The sequence below is a fragment of the Mobula hypostoma genome, chromosome 5 (assembly GCF_963921235.1).
Source record: "Mobula hypostoma chromosome 5, sMobHyp1.1, whole genome shotgun sequence".
Lineage (NCBI taxonomy): Eukaryota > Metazoa > Chordata > Chondrichthyes > Myliobatiformes > Myliobatidae > Mobula > Mobula hypostoma.
The window spans coordinates 45,695,496-45,718,094 of NC_086101.1; the positions used below are offsets into that span (position 1 = coordinate 45,695,496).

At 41.7% G+C, this 22,599-nt stretch overlaps 1 protein-coding gene across 4 annotated transcripts in view; it reads right to left on the minus strand.

Moving 5' to 3' along the window:
- Nucleotides 1-22,599, minus strand: part of LOC134346787 (dachshund homolog 1-like) — a 586,859-nt gene that overhangs the window by 20,551 nt on the left and 543,709 nt on the right. Inside the window, exon 12 of one of the 4 annotated variants that reach the window (XM_063048436.1) lies at nucleotides 5,736-5,926. The exons of 1 other annotated variant lie outside the window; for it this stretch is intronic. In XM_063048436.1, the coding sequence (XP_062904506.1) occupies nucleotides 5,856-5,926 (71 nt within the window). In that variant the 3' untranslated portion in view covers nucleotides 5,736-5,855. Of the gene's footprint in view, nucleotides 1-5,735; nucleotides 5,927-16,038; nucleotides 16,613-22,599 lie in introns of those variants that run through there. 2 more of the 4 variants (XM_063048439.1, XM_063048438.1) reach the window with 2 other exon arrangements.

A 22,599-nucleotide genomic window follows, 5' to 3' on the forward strand; every position in this document is an offset into this window, starting at 1 on the left:
CATGCACCTTTCTCATTGCTGTCATCAATTAGAAGGTACACAAGCCTTAGTACTGGCACCACCAGGTTCAAGAACAGTTCCTACCCCTCAACCATCAGGTCCTTGAATAAAAGGGAATAACTACACTCCACTTGCTGCTCATTAAAATGTTCCCACAACCAATGATCTCACTTTTCAATGACTCTTTATTGTTCTCATTATTTATTGCTATTTATTTATATCTGCATTTGTAGTTTGTTGTGCTCTGCATTCTGGTTGATTTTGATCTTTCATTGATTTGTTGAATGTGCCCACAAGAAAATGAATCTTAGGGTTCTATATGGTGACGTATATGTACTGTGGTAATAAAATTTACTTTGAAAATTTAACTTTGAATCGCTCCTCAAAATCACCACAGTTTGCCACCCAAGTCAGTATCCATGTGTTTGCTCGATCTGGATGAATATTGCACACTTGGTCAATCTCCTTCATTCTACTCTCTGCAATGCCAAACTCTGATGCTCATTTCTTAAAGTGCCTGTTGACACTGCTTGGCTCTCTGTAATGCAGCATTTTAATATCAAAAGAAAAATAAATCAATAAGTGCTGGAAGAACTCAGCAAGTCAAGCAGTATCTGTGGAAGCAAGGGATGACTGACGTTTTGGGTCTAGACCCTACATCAACTACCCCTTGGTCAATGCACTGAGTTCTTTCAGCACATTATTTTTTGCTCTACCCTCTACATTTCTCCTTGATTTTAAAATCCAGAAAGCTGCTTTCAAATCATTCTATTCCCTTCACTTAGTTTGTAATGTCCTCTGGCTGTGCAACAACCTGAATCATCACTGCTCCTTAGAGTTTGAATTTCTTTGGTCTACCTTTGTTGGTTATCTCCAACAGTCCAAAGCACTGAATTCCCTCTAAACCCATCCTCCTCCTCTCACTATTCCCTTAAGATGTGTTTCAAACAGAGCTTTTCGTTATCTACCCTCGTACCTCTGTACGTGGTCTAATGTCAAATTGTGGTGGTTTATCGCCCTGCGGGATGGCTTGGCATATTTTGGAATGTTAACTTGTTGATTTTGGAAAACCCAGTGATACCTCTTGAGTCTAGTTCAGTGAAACTGATTGCAGAAATGATGCAATTAAATAAAACAAGGTAACAACTTTTTGGACATAACAGAGCCCCTCCCTAACTTGTAAAACCAGAAATTGTTTCTACTCCAAAGGAGAGCTAGAACTCCAGCAGTGTTTACAGGCAACGTTGTGTTTGCTTTGAATACTTTGCCGGAGACCAATGTCTTTCTATGCCACTTGTCAGAGGATAGTTAAGAGTCAAATATTGAGTATTGCTGTCTGTCTCAAGTCGAATACTGTCCAGTTTGGGTTACAGACAATGGATTTCTTTTACAGACAGATATTAGTAAACCAGGTGGATGATCATAGCAATAGAGTAATTTCATAGCTACCATCAAAGAGTAGCTTTTAATGTAATTTTAATTCCTCAATTTCCCATGGTAGAAGTGGAACTCCACTTCCAGTTTATAAAGCCAGCTTGTTGGATTACTATCCCTGTAACATAGCATTGTGGTACTCTACCCATATATCATATCTGCTAGATCAGCATGATGTAGATCAGCATGATGCATTGGTCACACTCTCTCTTGCAATGCAATATTTTCTCTGTTGATAGTTACTCATTAGTCTTTAAAATGATAAACTGGGGTTTTTGACAATTGGTAAGAACAAACAGAACAGGAACAGAAGTAGGTCATGGGACCTCATGTTCCAATATTCAATGTAGGTTGTCCTGGACCATTCCTCATGTTTTCTGCTCATCGTATCAAAAATTAAGTACATGAGTTTCAATCTTACTTAAATTCAATGTCAGGGCATCTGCTCTTTGAGGTAGAAAAACCAAAACAATTCCATTCCTTCAATAATTCTTTTTTCATCTCAGTCCTAAATGGTGGATCCATTACATTGAAACCATGCCCTCAACATAGCCTTGATCCAACCTGAGGAAGTAACCTCAATGTATTGGTCCTGTTAATTCCCGTCAGAGACAGGGAGATCACCTCTCCTCCTTAGCTCCAGTGTATATACCTGTTTACTTGATTTCCGGGCAGCAATGGTTCAGCGTTGACATTACTCTCCTGCGATTAGCCAGGAACAGTACTCCAACCAGAAATTCCCAGAGAGCACCAGATGAAATAGGCTCACTGTCTGGAAAACTGGGTGATCCAACTAATAATTAGCTAATTAGCGGATTAGCTAATAATTCAAAACTGCATGGGATTTTGAGAAAGGAGGAAGATATGAAGAGGCTTCAGGGAAATATAGACAAATCATCTAAATGGATAAGGACATGGTCAATAGGTAATAATGTCAAAAAACATGAGCTCATAAACTTTGGTGCACAGAAAAGAAAGTCAGTGTATTCATTTTTAAGAGCTGAGAATGGTAAATAAGTGGAAGCATGAAGTCCTTTACTGCAAGTCACTTAAAGCCAACATGCTGAGATTGTTGGCTTTCCATTTTGGAAGCACAATATAATGTTGTCTTTAATTGTGAGGGGTTTTGAATATGGCACCCAGCCGGTGGCGTAGTGGCATCAGTGCTGGACTTCGGGACGAAAGTTCCCAAGTTCGAATCCATCCGTGCTGGGTTACGAGCTGGTGATATCTTTGTAAACTCACCCGGCAGAAGGCAATGGCAAACCACTGCTGTAACTTGCCTCGTACGTAGTTCCCCACTACGTCAGAGTGGCATGGTGGGAAATCGTCCGCTAACTGGAGAAACTCCAGATGCACCGTACCTTTCCTTTCCTTTGAATATGGGTGTCGTGCGGCAATTATATAGGGCCTTAATAACCACTTGAGGAATAATATGTTCAGTTGAATCTCCTTACGTAAAAGCAATCTGCCATAAAAGAATTGGAGTAAAGGATCACTAAACAGTTTTTTGGATACAGAAGAGACCACAGATCCTGGAATCCGGAGCAACTAGCAATCTGCTGGAGTAGTTTCAGGGGGTCGAGCAGCATCTATGGAAGATTCCTGATGGATGGTTCTCACTTGAAAATGTCAACAATTTCTTTCCTCCCACAGATGTATCATGCTGCCTGGACTAGAGGGCATGATAGGTTGAGCGAGCTAGGGCTTCTCTCTTTGGAGCAAAGGACGATGAGAGATGATGTGATAGAGGTATACAAGATGAAAAGAGGCATTGATAAAGTGGATAACCAGGAACTTTTTTCCCAGGGCAGAAAAGGCCCCTACAAAGCAAATTAATTTTAAGATGATTGGAGAAATGTATAGGAGGGATGTCAGAGGCAAGTTCTTTACTCAGAGCGTGGTGGGTGCATGGAATGCTCTGCCAGGGGTGATGGTAAAGGCAGATACATTAGGGGCATTTAAGAAACTCTTAGATAGGTAAATGGATGATACAAAAATGTAGATTTTATAGGAGGGAAAAGTTAGATTGATCTTAAATTAGGTTAAATAGGTCCGCACAACGTTGTGGGCAGAATGGCCTGTACTGCACTTAAAGTTTTATATTCTATGTTTTAGATGCTGATCAGCCCCAAGCTCCTCCAGCAGATTGTTTTCATATTGTATGGCAGCCCTTGAGTAGACTATGACAGTTTTCTTAAGCAGCGGTCCCCAACCACCGGGCCGCGGACTGGTACCGGGCCGCAGAGCATGCGCTACCGGGCCGCGAGGAAATGATATGATTTGGCGATGTGAGTCAGCTGCACCTTTCCTCATTCCCTGTCACGCCCACTGTTGAGCCATTACGCACGCGAGGTCATTACGCACGCGATGTCCATGTCAGCGCGGGAAGGAGATCAACTCCTCGAGCTTGCAAATGACAGCGGGCTGAAAGGTATGTTTGACATAACATCTCTGCCGGCATTCCGGATCAAAGTCAAGGCTAAATATCCTGAGATAGCCACGGAAGCACTGAAAACGTTGCTTCCATTTCCAACATATCTCTGCAATGAATGTAACAAAAACTAAATTGCGGATTAGACTGGACATAAGGAACCCGCTTCGAGTATCGCTGTCCCCCATCATCCCTCAATAGGACCGTCTTGTTGCAGGAAAGCAAGCCCAGGGCTTCCACTGATTCAGCGATATTGGTGTGTTGCAATGATTTTATAAGTTCATACGGGGAAAATATGTGCTGTGTGTTTAATATCCAAACGTTACTTAAAATGTTATGATGCTATTGACTTATATAACCATATAACAATTACAGCACGGAAACAGGCCATCTCTGCCCTCCTAGTCCGTGCCGAACGCTACTCTCACCTCGTCCCACTGACCTGCACTCAGCCCATAACCCTCCATTCCTTTCCTGTCCATATACCTATTCAATTTTTCTTTAAATGATAATATTGAACCTGCTTCTGACACTTCTACTGGAAGTTCGTTCAACACTTACTTCAAGCTCCCCTGTTCTCTCCTGATGATTGACTTATCGCTATATTCATGTGAGGAAAATGCGCTGTGTGTTTAATATTAAATTTGTTAGATAAAGCCTTTTAGAAACAAAATTGAGTGTAGTAGCCACTTATCACCGATATTCAATTCATGATTAACACCCCTCTCCGAACAGAATCGCCAAACATGATTTGTGGAAAAATAATCGGCAGGTGCACACATGTGCAAGTCACGCAAGCGCACTGGTGCCCGCAAAAGGCTTCATGGTCATTGTAGTCTTCCTCTGGGTAAATGCAACATATTTGACTGCTGTTGTCCGTTGGCAACCATCCCGCGCCCCCCCCCCCCCAGGGTCGGCTGGTCTGCAAGAATATTGTCAACATGAAACCGGTCCGCACTGCAAAAAAGGTTGGGGACCCCTGTTCTTAAGAGTTCAGTAAAATGGGAGTTGATTTCCTGAAGGTTTATCAAACCTTTACAGGATGCACCAGGGTGGACGCAGGGAGGATGTTTCTCTAGGCTGAGGAGTTAGGAACCAAGGACATAGTCTCAGAATAAAAGGATGATCATTTACAACTGAGATGAGAAATTTCTTCAGACATTAGGTGATAAGTCTTCAGATAATTCTACTCCAGTGGATAGCAGAGGCTTATTCACTGAGTTTCTTCACTGAGATTATTAGAGTTCAGGATATTAGGGGAAATAAGTCAATCAAGGATAGTGCAGGGAAGGTGTGAACTGAGGTGGAAGATCACCAATGAACTTGAGGAATGGTGGAGCAATCTCAGAGGGCCTGATGGACGAATCCCGCTCCTATTTCTTCCATTCTTACATTCTCAGGAAGAGCTTCATCCCTTCTGCAATTGTTCAAAATAAAATAAAACCAATTCCTTCTCAAAGGAGATTCTCCCCTTCCCAAGAAACAGTCATTCAGGAGACGGGGACAAGACTTTGAATGAAAAGAACCTTTGACTACTTTACTTGGCAAGTGGTTAAAATAAAACTACCAACAGCAGTCAGAGAGGGTTGTCTGTTACAGCTTCCCAAAACTAAAGTGTTAATTTTTTTTTGGTCTATTGTATTCAGAAGAGAGGTGCTCCAGTCCCAGAAGATAATGATATATAGGGCATTACTCTACATTAATTAAAAATTCATAAAACCTGCCATTAGACCCATGTTCTGATTCTGATGGTGCTATACATAGTTATAAACTTATTAATAATCAAATCACACCTGCCAAATCACATAGATTTAATTCCACGATTTTGGCATTTAACTAACATAACTTCCAGGTTTACATTTCCTTAACCAAATTATTGAAATTAACATTAATATTTGGCTCTTGAACAAATTTATACTTTTCTAAACACAAGAAATTCTATAGATGCTGGAAATCCAGAGTAACACACACAAAATGCCGAAGGAGCTCAGCAATTCAGGCTGCAGCTATGGAAAGGATTGAAGAGACGATGTTTTGGACCAAGATCTTTCATCAGGACTGGAAGGGAAAGGGAAGAAGTCAGAAGAAAAAAGCTGGGGTTTGAGGAAGTAGTAGAAGCTAGAATGTGATAGGTGAAGTTAGGAGAGGGGCGATAAATTAAAAAGCTGGGAGGTGATAGGGGAAAATATAAAGGGCTGAAGGAGGATGAATCTGATAGGAAAGCAGGGTGGATCATAGGAGAAAGGAAAGAAGGAGGGGCATACAAGTGTTTCAAAAGTACATTATCTGAATCATCAAAACTTTTTTACATGGAATTTTGCAAATTACTTGGAAAGGAATTATTGAAATATTTTCTATCATCCAAAACATAAATAAATCTGGGAAAATTAATTCTGGCTTCATGTGGGGACAAGCCTTTTCTGTCCTTCTGTCCTCTGTTGACACCTCTGTTCTGGTGGAGTGGGAGGATGTTTTTGTACAAACATGTTCAGCATTTATACACTATTATCAGTGACAGCAATTCCTGACGTTATGCGTTGGCACTTTTGTACCTTAAAAACATATCTTTTACAAAAAGTCTTTTGCTGATTGGCAATGCACAAAATGTGTTGGGAATGACAGATTTCTTGCAGGGAACTATTTGGATTTCCCTTCATCTGTGCCAGTAATTTGGGGAGTGTGTTATGAACCTGTCTGTCCAAGATTTGTTAGTGTTTACTTGGTATTAATCTCTGCACAGAGCCTAATAGTGGTGCGTGAACTTGCTGAAAACTCTCTAACTCATGGTGTGGAATCAGAATGTAGAACATTCACAAGTGGGACAAGTGTAGGTGTGAAGCTACAATCTGGAGGATGGTGAATGAATGCCTAAATAAAATTCATGTTCTTTTTACAATAATTCAGAATAAGTAATAATCAGAATTATTATTACTAACTCAGATGACATGAAATTTATTGTTTTGTGGCAACCATAAAATTACCAAAATAATTATATAGTGCAAAAAAGAGGAATAACAAAGTAGAGTTCATGGGCCATTCAGAAATCTGATGGCTGAGTAAAGAAGTTATTTTTGATTCATTGAGTGAGGGTCTTCAGGCTCCTGTATCACCTCCCTAATAGTAAGTTTTTAATTAAGAAGTGCGATATTTTTGATAGATTTTTAAATGTCTGGGTAATTCACTGAAAGCACATTGCAAAGTGCCTCAATATCCAAAGGAACTATATAAACAAAAATCATTTCAGTTGAATGCCTCTTGCACTTCGCTGATTTATATATGATTAACAGGAGTTATTGGCTGGGTAAAGGATTGTGCAGTTAAGGAATTGAAAAAAATGGGGCGACATGTATGTGGAATATAAAATAATCCAATTGTACCCCCAAGTTTATTCCACAAAAATCTGCATTAGAACAAAGACTGCTCCCTTCCTCTCATGTAGCAAAAACAATAGAGCAGGAAAGGAACCTGATGAGCAATACCAAAAGAAACCAAACAGAGTGGTTCCCTTTCTTATTATGCTGAGACAAATAACTTATTAAGGCATCAAATTCTTGTGGTTATCCTTTTTTTAGGCAGTTTTTGCTTCAAAGGATAAATTGATTGAAAAACATCTTCATAGCCCACAGGGAAAGGGGAAAGTGCATCAGTGTTACATTACAGAAGGCCAAATAGGAGTGTGTGTTAAAGTGTTGCACTCAAAGGTAAGTGAAAGCCAATGCCAGTAAAAACAGTTAAAGATATATACCTCCCCAAAGTCAACAACACAGTGCATCATCATTAAGACACATGAAGCTTCTGCCACTGACACTTGTATTTGAGAGAAAGAAAGTAATCAAATTTGATATTGCACTGGCTTCCAGAGAAACAAGATCTACTCATTTATAAACAGGGTTAACATCAGATGAAAAGAAAGAGCACAGTTTAAGAGACGTAGGAGACTACAGATGCCGAAATTTGGAGCAACAGATAATCTGCTGGAAAAACTCGAAGAATCAAGCAGCATCTGCTGGGGGAGAGGAATTGTTGGCATTTCAGTTTCTCCCACAGATCAATGCTGGTCCCAAAATGTCAATAATTTCTTTTGCTCCACAGATGCTGCTCAACCCATTGAGTTTCTCCAGCAGATTGTTGTTCAAGAATACAATCTGCTGAAAGAACTATTGTAACAATGAAGAGTTTCCTACACAGTACTTTCAATAGTTTAAAATACTCTGTGGAGGCACAATAAAAGGGATACTTGCCTCACTCAAAGTTTATTTTAAGAAAAAAATAATTATTTATAATTGGAATTGTAATGCATTTAATTAGCAAAACTCTGCTCTGAGCTGCAGTTGGTCTCCTTACCTCTCAGACCAGTGCTTCTCAATAAACATCAAGCTGTGTGTTATGCAACGAGGGAGGAATTTACTGGGGTAAATATAGAAACAATTTAGAACAGACAGACATTACTGCCTGCTCTATTAATCATCTGATGGAAACATACGAAGAAGCACAAACTCAGTATATTCATTTAAAAGGATCATTTGGAGTTTTGCAGTTCCCACAGCTATTCATGGGAAAATTAAGAACAAACCAGGGCCAATGGATGCTGTAAATATTCTTTAAATAAAGAATAAATATTCAATTAGATCTTGAATAAAACAAAGAAATGGTTTTGGCCTCTTTCAGCATAAAATACCTTTGAAAGATTAATTAATACATGCACATTATGCAAATTAGGCACATGCAAATATTTTATGAAGACAATTAAGGGAGGCATTAATTACTGCCTTTTTGCTTCAGTGAGATTTGTTCTCTTTTCCCTCTGCAGTTTAACTCTTTAAGCATATAACTCTTGGATTGGTCATGTGGCCATCAATTGCAAGTATTCACCCACCTAAACCCCCTACACAAAATACACAAACATGCAAGAAGACAGTAGATAGTTGACCCTGCTAAAGTAATACTAACACCTATATTGCAGAGTATATGTCTACTTTAGGGAGAGTGAGGAAGATCAACAGAATTTTCTGATGCAATGTACTGCCAGTAATTAAGAGTCTATAAGTGAATTTGAGCTCATTCTTGGAAATGATTCAACTTCTGCAAAAGCAATTAATTTGCCTTGCCTGTGCTAATATAGTGGAATTATAAAGCGTGACACAAGACAAATAGAAATAATTAGTTCTCCAAAATGATGTTCTCATTAATGCAGTTTTAACAGTGCAAAAACATTATTGCAGTGTGTCTACATTCTGTCCCCTGTCACAATGACCGTGATGAAGTAGTACACATCTAAATTAAGATTTTTTTTAGTGGTGTCATAGTTTTTTAATACCAATCTTAAGGTTCGAGGTCACTGCTATACAGAGTTCTCAAAAATGCTTGTGGCTCAGATCCCTCAGAATGGAGCAGTGCTTGGCCATTAAGATGTAAGACACAACTGCCTCTCTTTATCTGATAGCAACTTCATGCCACTGAACAATATCTATTTTATGATAAAAGAAATCCTGCTAAAGCCTGCGATGAACTGTGCCTTTTTGTTATTGCAGAACAATCTCTTATCAGTGAATTTTGTGGATCTAATCAACTGCTCAGCACATATGATAGGACTGAGGAGAAGTTGGCATCAATGTATTGTATGCAGCCCTGTATGGAAGGGTCTTGTACATCTTATTAAGAGAAAATAATGCAAGGTTTACTGGCCTTGCCTATAATGTGGATATATTTACACAACCAATATTCTGTAAGTGCATTTAAAGAATTCCATGTCCCAGTAAATGTGGATTATGAAGCCTAACACCGGTCATGTTACAGCTTTAATTAATTGCAACAAATTCAGTCACTAATAAAAATTCTATCAAGCAAAAACAAAAAAGTGGGATAAAACCCAAAAAGAATCGCTGTATGTTCTGCAGGGCTGGAATAAGGAGAGATTGTGTGATTCGATTTTAACACACAGGTCCCTGTAGAATTTCATCATCAAAAATAATCTCTTTCGACTTCCCAACCCTCGACAAATATCATAACGTTTTTAACCAGTTGCAAACAGATCCCTTGTGTTCTGTTTCTTTTTAAATGATACCCTGTCAGGTGTGTCACTTGCTTCAGAAAGTAAGACTTGGTCGTAGTTGTATTTTTTTTTCTTTGCTGTCAATTTGCACTTTGATTTCAATCAAATTGTCCTGTGGAAATGGTGCGAGATTATTTACTCTGAAACATCCTAACACAAGAGCATTCCCAAAACAGTGAGGCAAGTGAGAATCTTATTTTAAAGCAAGAAATTGCTCTTAAATTAGCAGTTTTCACAACCTGAGCTAGTCCCGAATGTCCACAGCTACAGAAGCTCCTTTGCTTTGAGGTCACCGCTGCAATGTAGAAAACATGGCAGCTAATTGAGCATGGCAAGATCCCACACAGTGCAAAGTGATAAAGGCAATGATAAACTGTTTTTCAACGTTACATTGAAGGCTAAAAAATAGCTAGGCCTTCCAAATGGATATACCCTTTCTCTTCTGGATAATGGCATTGCCTGAAAGCCCAGTTTAAACCCCACAGGCTTAGGAGGTTTGATTCTGTTGGGATGGAATGGACATCCAGAAATCAACTTCCCGGATGAACTCTATTCAACGAAAATGCACAGACCTTCTTTAGGTGGTAGCACATGTTCAACTCCGAGTCAGAAGTTTGCGGGAGAAAGTTCATAATCTATTGTAGGCTAAACAGGTTTCTGTGCATTAGCAGCCAGCTGCCTCAGCTCCTAAAGTTGCTTTACTGATCGAGTGAAGCTCATCCTTAAGATGCAATACTCCCCCCACTATTAATATAGTTCCTAATCCTGGTTTATTTTTAAAGATTACTTTATTCATCACTTGTACATTGAGACTTTGATACGTCTCATTTGCAACAATGACCAACACAGTCTGATGATTGTACTAGTGTACTAGGGACAGCCTGCAAGTATCACCATGCTTCCAGCACCAAAGTCGCATGCCCTCAACTCACTAACCCTAATCATACGTCTTTGGAATGTGAGAGGAAACTGGAGCAGCTGGAGGAAACCCACGAGGTCATGGGAAGACCATACAAATTCCTACAGACAGTGGTGGGGATTGAACCACAATCGGTAGTCATTTGGTGCAGAAAAGCTTGAACTATTCGCTACACCACTGTGGCCGCTTCTGCACTCTCATTTACAAGACAGAAACAAAATGCTTGATTCACTCGGCAGGTCAGGCAGTATCTGTAAAAAAGACGATCACTTAATGCTTCAGGTCCAGGACCCTGTTCTGCTGAAGGGTCCTGAACCTGAAATGTTAACTCCCTTTTCTTTCCAGACAGACTGTCTGATTTGCTGAGTGCTCCCAGCATTTTCTGTTTTTAGTTCAGTTTGTCAGCATCTGTTCTTTGTTTTGATTTTCAATTATTCATAACCTTTGCTGCAATGTAATTTTATGGTATTTAAAAGTAGAGAGGCCCAGAACTCATCAAAGTGCAAACCAAATCTTCAAGTTGTTTCATCAAAAGTAACATTCTCCTTTCCTTGAAACCATTTTTCATGAGGTTACTGAATCACGGTTTGTGTGTTTTGGAACATCCTGGCATGTCTCTCTTAGGATACATGTGTCCAAGAGCAAGGGGGGAGTAATTAGCCAAGAAATTTGACTCATCTGCTCCCCTCTGCTATATGTAAATAGTGCATTTTTCATTTTCCCAATGCATTTTCTCTATTCAATGACAGAAATTAGATTGAATGCTTGCAACCTATGAACTTCACAATAAAACAATGAGTACATCATGCTGAATTATGAATAAAGTGTGCCCCTTGGTTATAATTTTGCACGCAAAAATTCTCCTTTTAAGTATTATTGAAAAAATATATTTGCTGTCATCATTTCCCTGGTAATATTGTGTAAAGGTGTATATGAATTTACTGGTACAATTTTCTTTTATTCCCTGCAATTTGATATTAACCCTTGTAGATAATGTTCATTTAGAACATTAAAGATGTCTAATGTCCAACTTCTAAGTAAATCGCTCCATTTCTGTCCTTTTTTTGCAAAGAATGAGGCCAGGACCTTTCAGGAAAGATTCTCATCTATGTCATGGATAGTCATTGGAAATGGAATTGGTTTATTGCTGTCACATGTACCAAGATACAGTGAAAAGCTCGTCTTGCATACTGTTCATTCAGACCTATTACAGAAGTCCACTGAGGCCGTAAAAGGTAAAACAATAACAGAATGCAAAATAAAATGCAACAGCTACAGAGGCAATCCGGCGTAGAGAGACAATGAAGGTAATATTATAACAAGATAAGCTGTGAGGTAATATTATAACAAGGTAAGCTGTGAGGTAATATTATAACAAGGTAAGATGTGAGGTCAGGAGTCCACTTTTATCATATTGAAGGGCCATTCATCTCCATCATGAGTGTTCCCAGACCCAGCTGGGAAAGGAGGAGGGTTGGACATAGGGCTAGCAACCCCATCCCTTAGAAATTTAGAGCTACAGAAACACCAACTGAAGCTTTAAAGACCAAATTTCTTGGAGAGGAAGTATCTTCGAAGATTTGCTACACCTAGGGACAACTTGAAAGACTGACCCAGTATGGAGGACCAGTGAACTGCTGCTAATGCCTATGCCCTAGTAGCAGTTAAGGGCTTAAGTAAGGGGATATTCAAAAGACCTATAACAGCAGGATAAATGCTGTTCTTGTGTCCGGTGGCACATGCTTTCGGGGTTTATACTGTACCTTCTGCCTGATAGAAGAGGAGAGGAAAGAGAATGTCCAAATAGGCTGGGTCTTTGATTATGGTGATTGCTTTACTAAGGTAACAAGAAGTATTTGCAGAAGGAAGTAAGACCAGTATTCTGTTTTTTTTTCTTGCTGTTCAGTCCCCTCGCTATATCACTTGAAATGCTGACATTTATTATCCATCTCGAGTGACCCAAGCCACATGGCGGATCACCTCACAGTCCATGTAGTGATGGTTCTCACACACAGATGTTGGGGAGGCAGGTTTACAATTCCTACTCATCAAGCATGAAGGAATGTGATAGATATCTAAATCAGGATGATGCAAGAGAGTGTTTCAGCTTGATCCTTTCACTCTGTAGAGATATGGACTAGGAGGTACTGTGGAAGAACAAGTTACTGCAGTGTATTCTGCAGATAGTGCACACTGGGCTGGATATAACTCAATATAAGGATGTTTGGCACCTATCTAAATCCTTCTCTGAAGCCAATAATAAAACTGGATTCATCAATATGAAAAAAAAAATCCAGAGACATAAGTGATTATAGATGCTGGAATTTGGAGCAACACACAGTGCTGGAAGAACTCAGAAATAGTCTAATTTTTTACTTTAAGGTTTCCTTCCAAAATAGAAGTTGGAATTGTTCACTTTGACCCTAGAGTTCTATTGAGGAAGATCTGTGACACAAGATATGAGTCAGTGGTGCAGAAGGTAAAGAGGGAGAAGAGGGGAGCAGTAGTGATAGGAGTCTCAACAGTCAGAGGAACAGAGAGGAGATTCTGTGGACGTGAACAGGACACCCAGATGGTGTGTTGTCTCTAAGGTACTAGGATCAGGGACATCCACAGCATTTTAGAGAGGAAGAGAGAATAGCGGTAAGTCTTGGGAGATTTTAACATGCAGATCAATTGGAAAAACCAGGTTGGTAATGGATCTCAAGAGAGCCCGTTTGTTGAATGTCTACGAGATGGCTTTTTAGAGCAGTTTGTCGTAGAGCTTTCAAGGGTATTAGCTATACTGGATTGGGTGTTATGTAATGAACTGGAGGCGATTAGGGAGCTTAAGGTAAAAGAACCCTTAGGAGCCAATGATCACAATATGATTGAGTTTAACTTGAAATTTGATAGGGAGAAAGTTGGACGTAGCAGGATCTCAATGGAGTCAAGGAAATTACAGTGATATGAGAAGGAGCTGGCCAAAGTAAATTGGAAGGAGCTCCATGCAGGGTTGACAGCAGAGCAGCAATGGCATGAGTTTCTGGGAAAAAGGAGGAAGGTGCAGGCAGATAAATTCCAAAAATGAAGAAATACTCAAATGGCAAAATAGTAGAAACATGTCTGACAAGGGAAGCTAATGTAAAAACAAAAGAAAGGACAAACAACAAAGCAAATATTGATGGGGAGTTGAAGGATTGGGAAGCTTATAAAAACCTACAGAAAGCAACTAAATTAATCGTTAGAAGGGAAGAGATGAAATATTAAAGCAAGCTAGAAAACAATATCAAAATGGACAGTAGAAGTTTTTTCAAGTATGTAAAAAATAAGAGAGATGAGTGTGGATATTGGACCGCTAGAAAATGAGGCTGGAGAAATAATAATAGATCCAAAGGATGGCAGATGAAATAAATGAGTATTTTGCATCAGTTTTCACTGTGAAAGACACTAACAGTGAGCCAGATGTTGTAATGTGTGAGGAAGAGAAGTGGGTGCAATGACTCTTATAAGGGAGAAGGTGCTCAAAAAGCTGAAAGACATGAGGGTACATAAGTCACCTGGACCAGATGAACTGCACCCTAGGGTTCTGAAAGAGGTAGAGGTAAATATTGCAGATGAATTAGCAAGGGACTTTCAAAAATTATTGGACTGTGGCATGGTGCCAGAAGACTGGAAAACTGCAAATGTCACTCCACTCTTTAAGAAAGGAGGGAGGCAGCAGAAAGGAAATTATAGACCAGTTAGCCTGACCTCAGCGGTTGGGGAAATGTTGGAGTCAATTTTTAAGGATGAGGTTATAGAGTACATAATGATACTGGACAAGATAAGACAATAGTCAGTTTTATCTCACAACCTACAGTACTGTGCAAAAGTTGTCAGCACACAGACATAGCTAGGGTGCATAAGACTTTTTCCACAGTAGTGTAGTAATTTTATGTATTGCACTGTACTACTGCAGCAAAAGAAAAACTAATTTCACAACATACAGTATGTGACTGATGATAAACCTAATTCTGACGTGGGTCTCTATTGTGAACTGAGAGTGAGAAGGGTTAGGGAGAGGGGAATCATGGTTGGAAAAAGGGGAAGGAAGAGGAGAGAGAGCAGGAAGCACCAAGCACTAGAGAGACATTCGGCAATGATCAGTACACTAATTGTTCAGAATCAAATGACGTTGCCCGGTATCTCAGGGCTGGGTGTGTCCACATGCACACCAACCCTGGCCCCTGAACCTCTTTCTCTTTTGTCCTATACCCCTCCCACAGTGCTCCACCCTCACCATTCCCAACACCCTTTGCTCCCGCCAGATTTACAAACTTGCTCTCAGCTCCACGATGACAAGTACAGTACTGTGCAAAATTCTTAGGCACTCTGCAACATTTAAATTTTATTCTGCATTGTTATTGCCTTACCTAGTTCTGCTTCAACACTGTGGAACGTTTTAATCTGTATGAACAGTATGAAAGACAAGCTTTTTAACTGTATCTTGGTCCATGTACGGATTCCAATACTGATAGAATCAGGGAGGAGAATGTGGAGAAAATATAAAACAGGATTAATGCATAACTTGTGCAAGTGGGTGGTTGATGATTGATGTTGGACTCATTTGCCCAAAGAGCCAGTTTCTAAGGTGTATCTCTCTATAACTCTCTGGTTTAGCATCTTGTCCTTCAGACACATTTTTCATCAGTCAGATATAATCTAGGTTGGCATACTGAAGCCAGTGTGAATTCATCATCAATATCTGTGAGCTAGTTCTTGGGTTATGGGAAGAGTCTTTACCGACTCTTTCAACACCTGCAAGACAAGGGACGGTTTGGTGGAGGACCTTTGTCTTGTAGATGTTGAAAGAGTCAGCAATGGTTCTGAATTTGGCCTCCCAATGTGTGCAAATCAACACACGTAATGCAACTTTTCACCTCAGTTGAATTCATCTACAGGACTAACAGGAAGTCTCAATTTACAACACCTTTGGTCCAGACCCAAGCCACCCAAGCCTCAGTAATTGAGCTGCCATATACAGACAATGTTTGGATTTGAATTCATTCTGAGGCTAAGTTCCCAATATCTGTCCCTCAGTCGAAACGCTCATGTTATCATACCATTGTGCATTAAAGATTTCTAAGCTGAAATTGGCTATTGTGTTTCCTATGTTACAAATGATGCTTCAAGATATCACTTCAGCTTTTAAACTCTTATGGAAAAAGACAGGAGAGATATGAAATTAATCCAAGCCTTTTCTTTAATGGTGACATGATGACAATTAGGAAAGTGCCAAAAGATTATAATTACTATATTCCATTTAGGTAGACTCCAACCTGATGCCATGAATATTGATTTCTTCTTGATCACAAAGTTGAGGAAAGAGGACCGGGTCGAGACAACAGAGACTTTTGGAGAAGAGGAGTTCGGTGGGTAATACCATTCTGGCTGACCGGAAGTGCACTGAGAGCAGTAAGCGTAAAGAAGTTGGGTGCTTACTGATCTGGTTAACAACAGATGGTGCAATCCGGGTCATATTACGATCGAGGAACGTGCTTGTAGACCGGATATTGAACATTTTACTGTTAGACTTCAGCTACATTCCACCGGGATACAACACTTGGCAGCACGGGAGGTCGTTCCTGCATGGGGCCATCGAACGTGCAGCTCCTCCCGTGGAGAGTCAGACACCCTGAGCCAACAGACTGGTCCTGGACTTATTTTCCATCTGGCATAGTTTGCATTTTGTTGTTTGATTGTTTGTGGTTTTTGTATTGCTATAATTACACACTATTTTTGGTTGGTGCGGCTGTAACAAAACCAAATTTCCCTTGGGATTAATAAAGTATATCTATCTATCTATCTATCTTCCACTTAAAAATATTCCCTCCCCCCTCTTCCCCCCACCCCTGCTCTATTCCCTACTCTGACCTTTTACTTCTTTTCACCTGCCTATCACCTCCTCCTGGGTCCCCCCCACTTCCATTTCTACTATGGTCCACTCCCCTCTCCTATCAGATTCCTTCTCCAGCTCTTGACCTTTCTCACCCACTTGGCTTCACCTATCACCTTCCAGGTAGCTTCCTTCCCTGTCATCACCTTTTTATTCTGGCGTCTTCTTCCCCCTTCTTTCTCAATCCTAAAAAAGCTTCTTGGCCCGAAACATCAACTGCTTATTCATTTTCATAGATGCTGCCTGATCTTCTGAGTTCCTCCAGCATTTTGTGGCATTGCTACTGTTGTAATGCTGAAAGCAGTGGCAGAGTGAGACCTGAGAAGGATCTAAAGGCAAGGGTGGGAATTAAAACAAATAATAAAGAAAGGCATATACAGAGTTAAGAGAAAGAGGGGGAAAAAGGAAAGCAGAGGAAAAGATGGAAGATGTAGAGGAGAGAAAGGTAAAAAAAATTGCACAGTCATACAGAAATATCAATTGGTGGTAGGGCGAGGGGGTGAGGGAAGGATTGTTGAAAATCTAACCCCCTCTGCATGATTTAAAATGATGGCACCTTTATTTGAAAGTGCCTGAATTAGCTGAGTTAAATGGTGTATATCAAATTGCTCTGTCTTTTCAAACATCTCAGCTAATTGAAAGTAAAAGGAGAAACTAGCCGATTTGCTACTTCCAACTCAGTCACTGTGGATCCAATGGTAATAAAAAGTGACATCATTGTCAGTCTGCAACAAAGCGTTTCCACCTCAGCTTTGATTTATAGATACCCTGGGGGCGGTATATAAAACACTTTGCACCTGCACTTTTCTTTCCTGCCTCTTGGCATCAGTTACAGCTCATTAGCATACTGATCTCACCTTCTCTTGAAAGGTGACATTATATTACCAGGATTTCTTCTCCCCATGAAAATGAGTGATGGGCAACAAATAGATCAAAGGTGTCAGAACGAGAGGAGCAGAGATGACATTAAAGGAAGGCATTTGTGATAATGTTATCCTGGGACTGAAATAAAGTGGAAATGGTCACGGGTTGTGGGGAAGAGCAGTGGGGGAGACGAGAGGAGATTCAGGTGTAGAAATCGCTTCAAATTAAAGTGGTTAGAAAACGTAACAATAAAAAGACAGATTTTGAAATGCAAAGCAAAAACGTTGGTATCAGAACGCAGTACTCACAGGTCAAGGGAGCTTTTGTTGTTAGCTTTTAAGCTAAATATATTCCATTGTCATTAACAAGGCCAATGCTAATTAATCTTTTCAAGCCCTTAGTTCAGAGTCATTATGAGATTTTGCCATATCGGGACTTGGTGAAGAAATTTAGCTAGCCTGAAATTACTCAGTACTTAATCAAATGATTAGTCTATAATCATATCCTTCGTACTCCATGGAACTGGTGCTGTAAGGTATGAATGAGATAGGAGTGAGCACTACTTTGGATACACAAGAGGACAGACTGCAGGGAATGGAATGACCCATTCAGGCCCCTGAGCCTGCAGTGGCCTTTTAGGATGTGACTGATCACAGCCTTTGCACGTGGTTCCCTTCTATCCACCCAGTGTAAACAAAAACCTGAATGACCTTCACCTTGAACATTTGAGTTGCTTTATGATCAACTGAGTATCCTGTATAAGAGTAGCAGGAAGTGAACCCCAGACACATGATTGAACCCAGTTGGTTCAGGTTTTTATTTAAAAAGAGAGAACATTTCTTTAATACTTTGACTCTTGAACGGAACTATTGTGTGATCTAGATGAACTCTTAATTTCACAATCTACGTCATTGTGGCCCTTGCAACTTAGTTTTGAAGTTCAAAGCTCAAAATAAATTTATTATCAAAGTACATATATGCCACCATATACAACCCAGACATTTATTATACCTGCTGTTACGAGAATACACATAAAATTAAGATGTTTGCTGGCCTGGGCTAGCATCAGTGGCATCAGCAGTTGGTCTGCCACCTGCCCTCAGGGGAAGGAGAGATAAGGAACAATGGAGCAGCGTCTGGAGATGTGTAATGAAGGGATGTGGGAGGAAGAGCTGTCTGGAGCGGCTCCCCCCTTTGAACCCTGAACTGTTTGAAGTGATGGACAGGCGATACCCCAGCAGGGGGATAAAAAGGGACAGGTTCGCTAAGACAGACACACACGCCACCCGAGGTAACGAGACCCTGGAAGCGGTGCGCTTCTCACGAGTGGGTGAGAAGTCCCAGACAACGACAAGGGTGGAAAGGTACGATCAGCGGGAACCCGGTGTGTGTCCGCCCTTGCCTGGGTGCCGGGTTCACTGCAGAGGATCGACCGCATCTGGAGGAGGGGTCACAGTCGGTGACCTCAGGTGACATCACCAAGGACCCGCCCAAATGCTGTTTGTGAGCCATCTCGCTGGTCTGTGAGTGAAGCTGTGCTGAATGATGAGTTGTTCCTATTCTATGTCTCTCTTCCCCCACGTTGTCCACCGCCATGGCAACGATTACTGCGAACTGAACTACTAAACTGGACTGAACTTTGAGTCATTTTGAAATTGGTCATTTGCCCCTAGACAACGATAGAGCTTGATTGATGCTGTTATCTTAATTCTGTGCACATGTGTGGTTATCATTGTTGAATTGTTGCATTTATTATCCTTTCGATTACTGTGTTGCTTGTTTCTTTAATAAAACTTTCTTAGTTCTAGTACTCCAGACTCCAACTGAGTGATCCATTTCTGCTGGTTTGGCAACCCAGTTACGGGGTACGTAACATAAGTGGGGTTCTCGTCCGCGATTTTGAACGCTAAATTTGGGACGGAGTAAATTGATTGGGTTAAAATTCCCGAAAGAAAGAAAAGACAAACAGCAGAAATGGAGGTTGAGGAGTTTATAAAGGCGCCGACCTTGGAGGCATTAGAGGATGCCAGGAAATCGGAATTGATAGCTGTGGCCAAACGGGTGAATCTTGCTAAGGTGAAGTCGACAATGAGGAGAGAGGAGATACACCGAGCTATTGTAGAGCACTATGTATCTAAAGGTGTGTTTCCCCAAGGTGAGCTGGGGGAGGTGTCTATTGAAAAACCTGTTGGAGACGCAGTACAGGTACAGCTTGAAAAACTGAGACTCGAGCACGAGTTCCGGGTACGGCAGTTAGAACACGAAGAGAAGCAGTTAGAAAGGCAGGAGAAAGAGAGAGAGTTAGAAAGGCAGGAGAAAGAGAGAGAGTTAGAAAGGCGGGAGAGAGAGAAAGAGTTAGAAAGGCGGGAGAGAGAGAAAGAGGTAGAAAGACAAGAGAGAGAGAAAGAGGTAGAAAGGCAAGAGAGAGAAAGACAGTTGGAGAGAGAAGAGAGAGAGAGGGACAGACAGTTGGAGAGAGAGGAGAAACAGAGGGAAAGGGAATTTGAGCTGGAGAAGTTAAAGATAAGGGCCGAGCAGGGGCTCGTGCCGAACCAAGGTGGAGGGTTCCGGGCGACCCAGGAGGTTAGGCTGGTTCCCCCATTTGACGATACCGATGTGGATCGGTACTTCCTCCACTTCGAAAAAGTGGCTATAAGTCAGGACTGGCCGAGGGATAAGTGGGTTGTTTTACTTCAGAGTGTACTGAAAGGGAAGGCCCAACAAGCTTACTCCGCCTTATCCGCGGAAGATGCCCAGAAGTATGAGGTGGTGAAGGAGGCCATCCTCAGGATTTATGAGTTGGTCCCGGAGGCATACCGGCAGAGGTTCCGGAATGCGAGGAAGCGGTGGGACCGCACGTATTTGGAGTTTGCTCGCGAGATGCAAACATATTGTGAGCGTTGGTGCGCCTCGAAGGGGGTAGAGGGGGATTATGACAGACTGCTGCAGCTGATTCTGATTGAGCAGTTTAAAGGTTGTGTCCCTGAGGGTATGAGACCCTACCTCGATGAGAAAGAGGCAGCCACGTTAGCCGCAACTGCTAAGTTAGCGGATGAGTATGCGTTGACGCATAAAATGAAGGTTGCCCCGAGTAAAGGCTACCAGAAGGGTAGTCAGGACGGCGGGGAGAGTCCACCGGAAAAGTCAGAAAGTAAGCCGGGGACTAGTGAAAAGGATAAGGTAGACCGGGAGCAGTCTGGTAGGAAGTCTCCTGGGGTCGTCTGTTATAATTGTGGGAAAGTCGGACACTTTGCGTCCAGGTGCTTTGCCCCAAGGAAGGAGACGGGGAAAGGAAAAGCGGAAATTTTGAATGGCTGTATTGAGCTGTTAAGCGAACCGCTAGGGAAGGACAGGTCTGAAAAAGTCCAGGAAGGGCGCGAGAGGTTTATCTCGGCCGGACTGGTGTCAGTGAAAAAGAGGTTAAAACCAGTTCCAGTGCGGATCTGGAGAGACACGGGAGCGTGTCAGTCACTAATACTGAAGAGTGTATTAGAGTTTAGCTCAGAGACCCAGACTGGGGAGGTAGAGGTCAAAGGTGTTGGGGAAGGGACAGAGTCAGTCCCTTTGCACCAGATACATTTACAGAGCAACCTGGTCTCTGGACTAGTCACGATCGGGGTGAGGTCCGAATTACCGATGAAAGACGTGGAAGTCTTGCTCGGTAATGACATCGCCGGAGGAATCGTGTTCCCAGTCGTGAGATTGACGGGTCAGCCTGCCAGCATGGAGGCCCCGCCCGCGATGGTGAATTTGGCTGAAACATTTCTGCCAACCTTGTATGAGACAGGGTGTAGTGAGATAAGAGGTAGTGAGGGAGCTGGGACGGACGTAGCAGTAGCCAGGAAAGAATTTGTGCAGACGCAGGAGCGAGACGAGGGGCTGATGGGTTTTGCAGAGACAGCTCTCTCTGACACAGCCTTGACAAGGGAACTAGTAGGCTATTGTGCGGATGAGGAAGTGCTAAGGAAGAAAGGGAAATCAAGGACAGTATCCGCAGATGAGGAGTGGGGGGTGGTGCAAAAGAGTTATGGGGATGAGGTTTTTAACATGGCCCACGAGGTACCCCCCGGTGGACATTTTGCGGTGCTGGAGGAAACAGTTGGTGGAATCATGAAAGAGATTTACCGACTGCCCAGGGGGAAGAATGTTATTGATCATGACCGACGCGAACTGAGACGGTCACCGGCTTTTGATATGCTAACAAACCTAGTCGGTGTTAGCGTGGAAATCAATGAAGCTAGGGGCCCCTTGATAAGAGGAAAAAACCATTTTGAAAAGATTAGGATGGGATCGGTCAGATGGGAGAAGGCTATTGTTTTGGCCAGGTCTACTGATAAGGTCTCTCCCTTAATCCCCGAAGGAGTAATTAAACGACTCGCACCCATGTGTTTGATTGTCCCGAGGAAATGCAAAGAACTGGGACGTTGGGTTATGTCTGTTACAATAGGGCGGCCAAGTAAACAACACCCATATTTTTTGAGTAACTCAGTGACTAAAGGGCTGATGAACACAGAGGTGTGTATTGGCAATTTAACACGGCTGTCTGAAGCCAGCTTGATAGTGAACCTTGGAAAAAATGAATTCGGCCACACGAATGTCACTTACCTGGGAATTGTGGTGACACAGGGGCAGCTGGCAGTGATGCAAGCTACAGTGCAGGCTATCGCTGACCTCCCAACCCCGACAGACAAGAGGGCCCTCAGAAGGCTTTTGGAGATGGTGGGGTACTGCAGGAAGTTTTGCAATAACTCTGCGGTCAATACCCGTCCCCCTCCTACTAAGCCCTTGCGAGGGAAAATTGAGTCGGAATGGGACGACCCTTGTTGTTGTGGTCCGGGACAAAACCAAATGAGAGGTTACATTGGTCGCAATTCATCAGTGTTTTTGGCCACTATGAAGTTTGCTGAGTTGGAGCCTGGTCTAAGGGATTATTAATAACACGTGTAAAAGGAACAGAAAATGTGATGACTGTCTGTCAA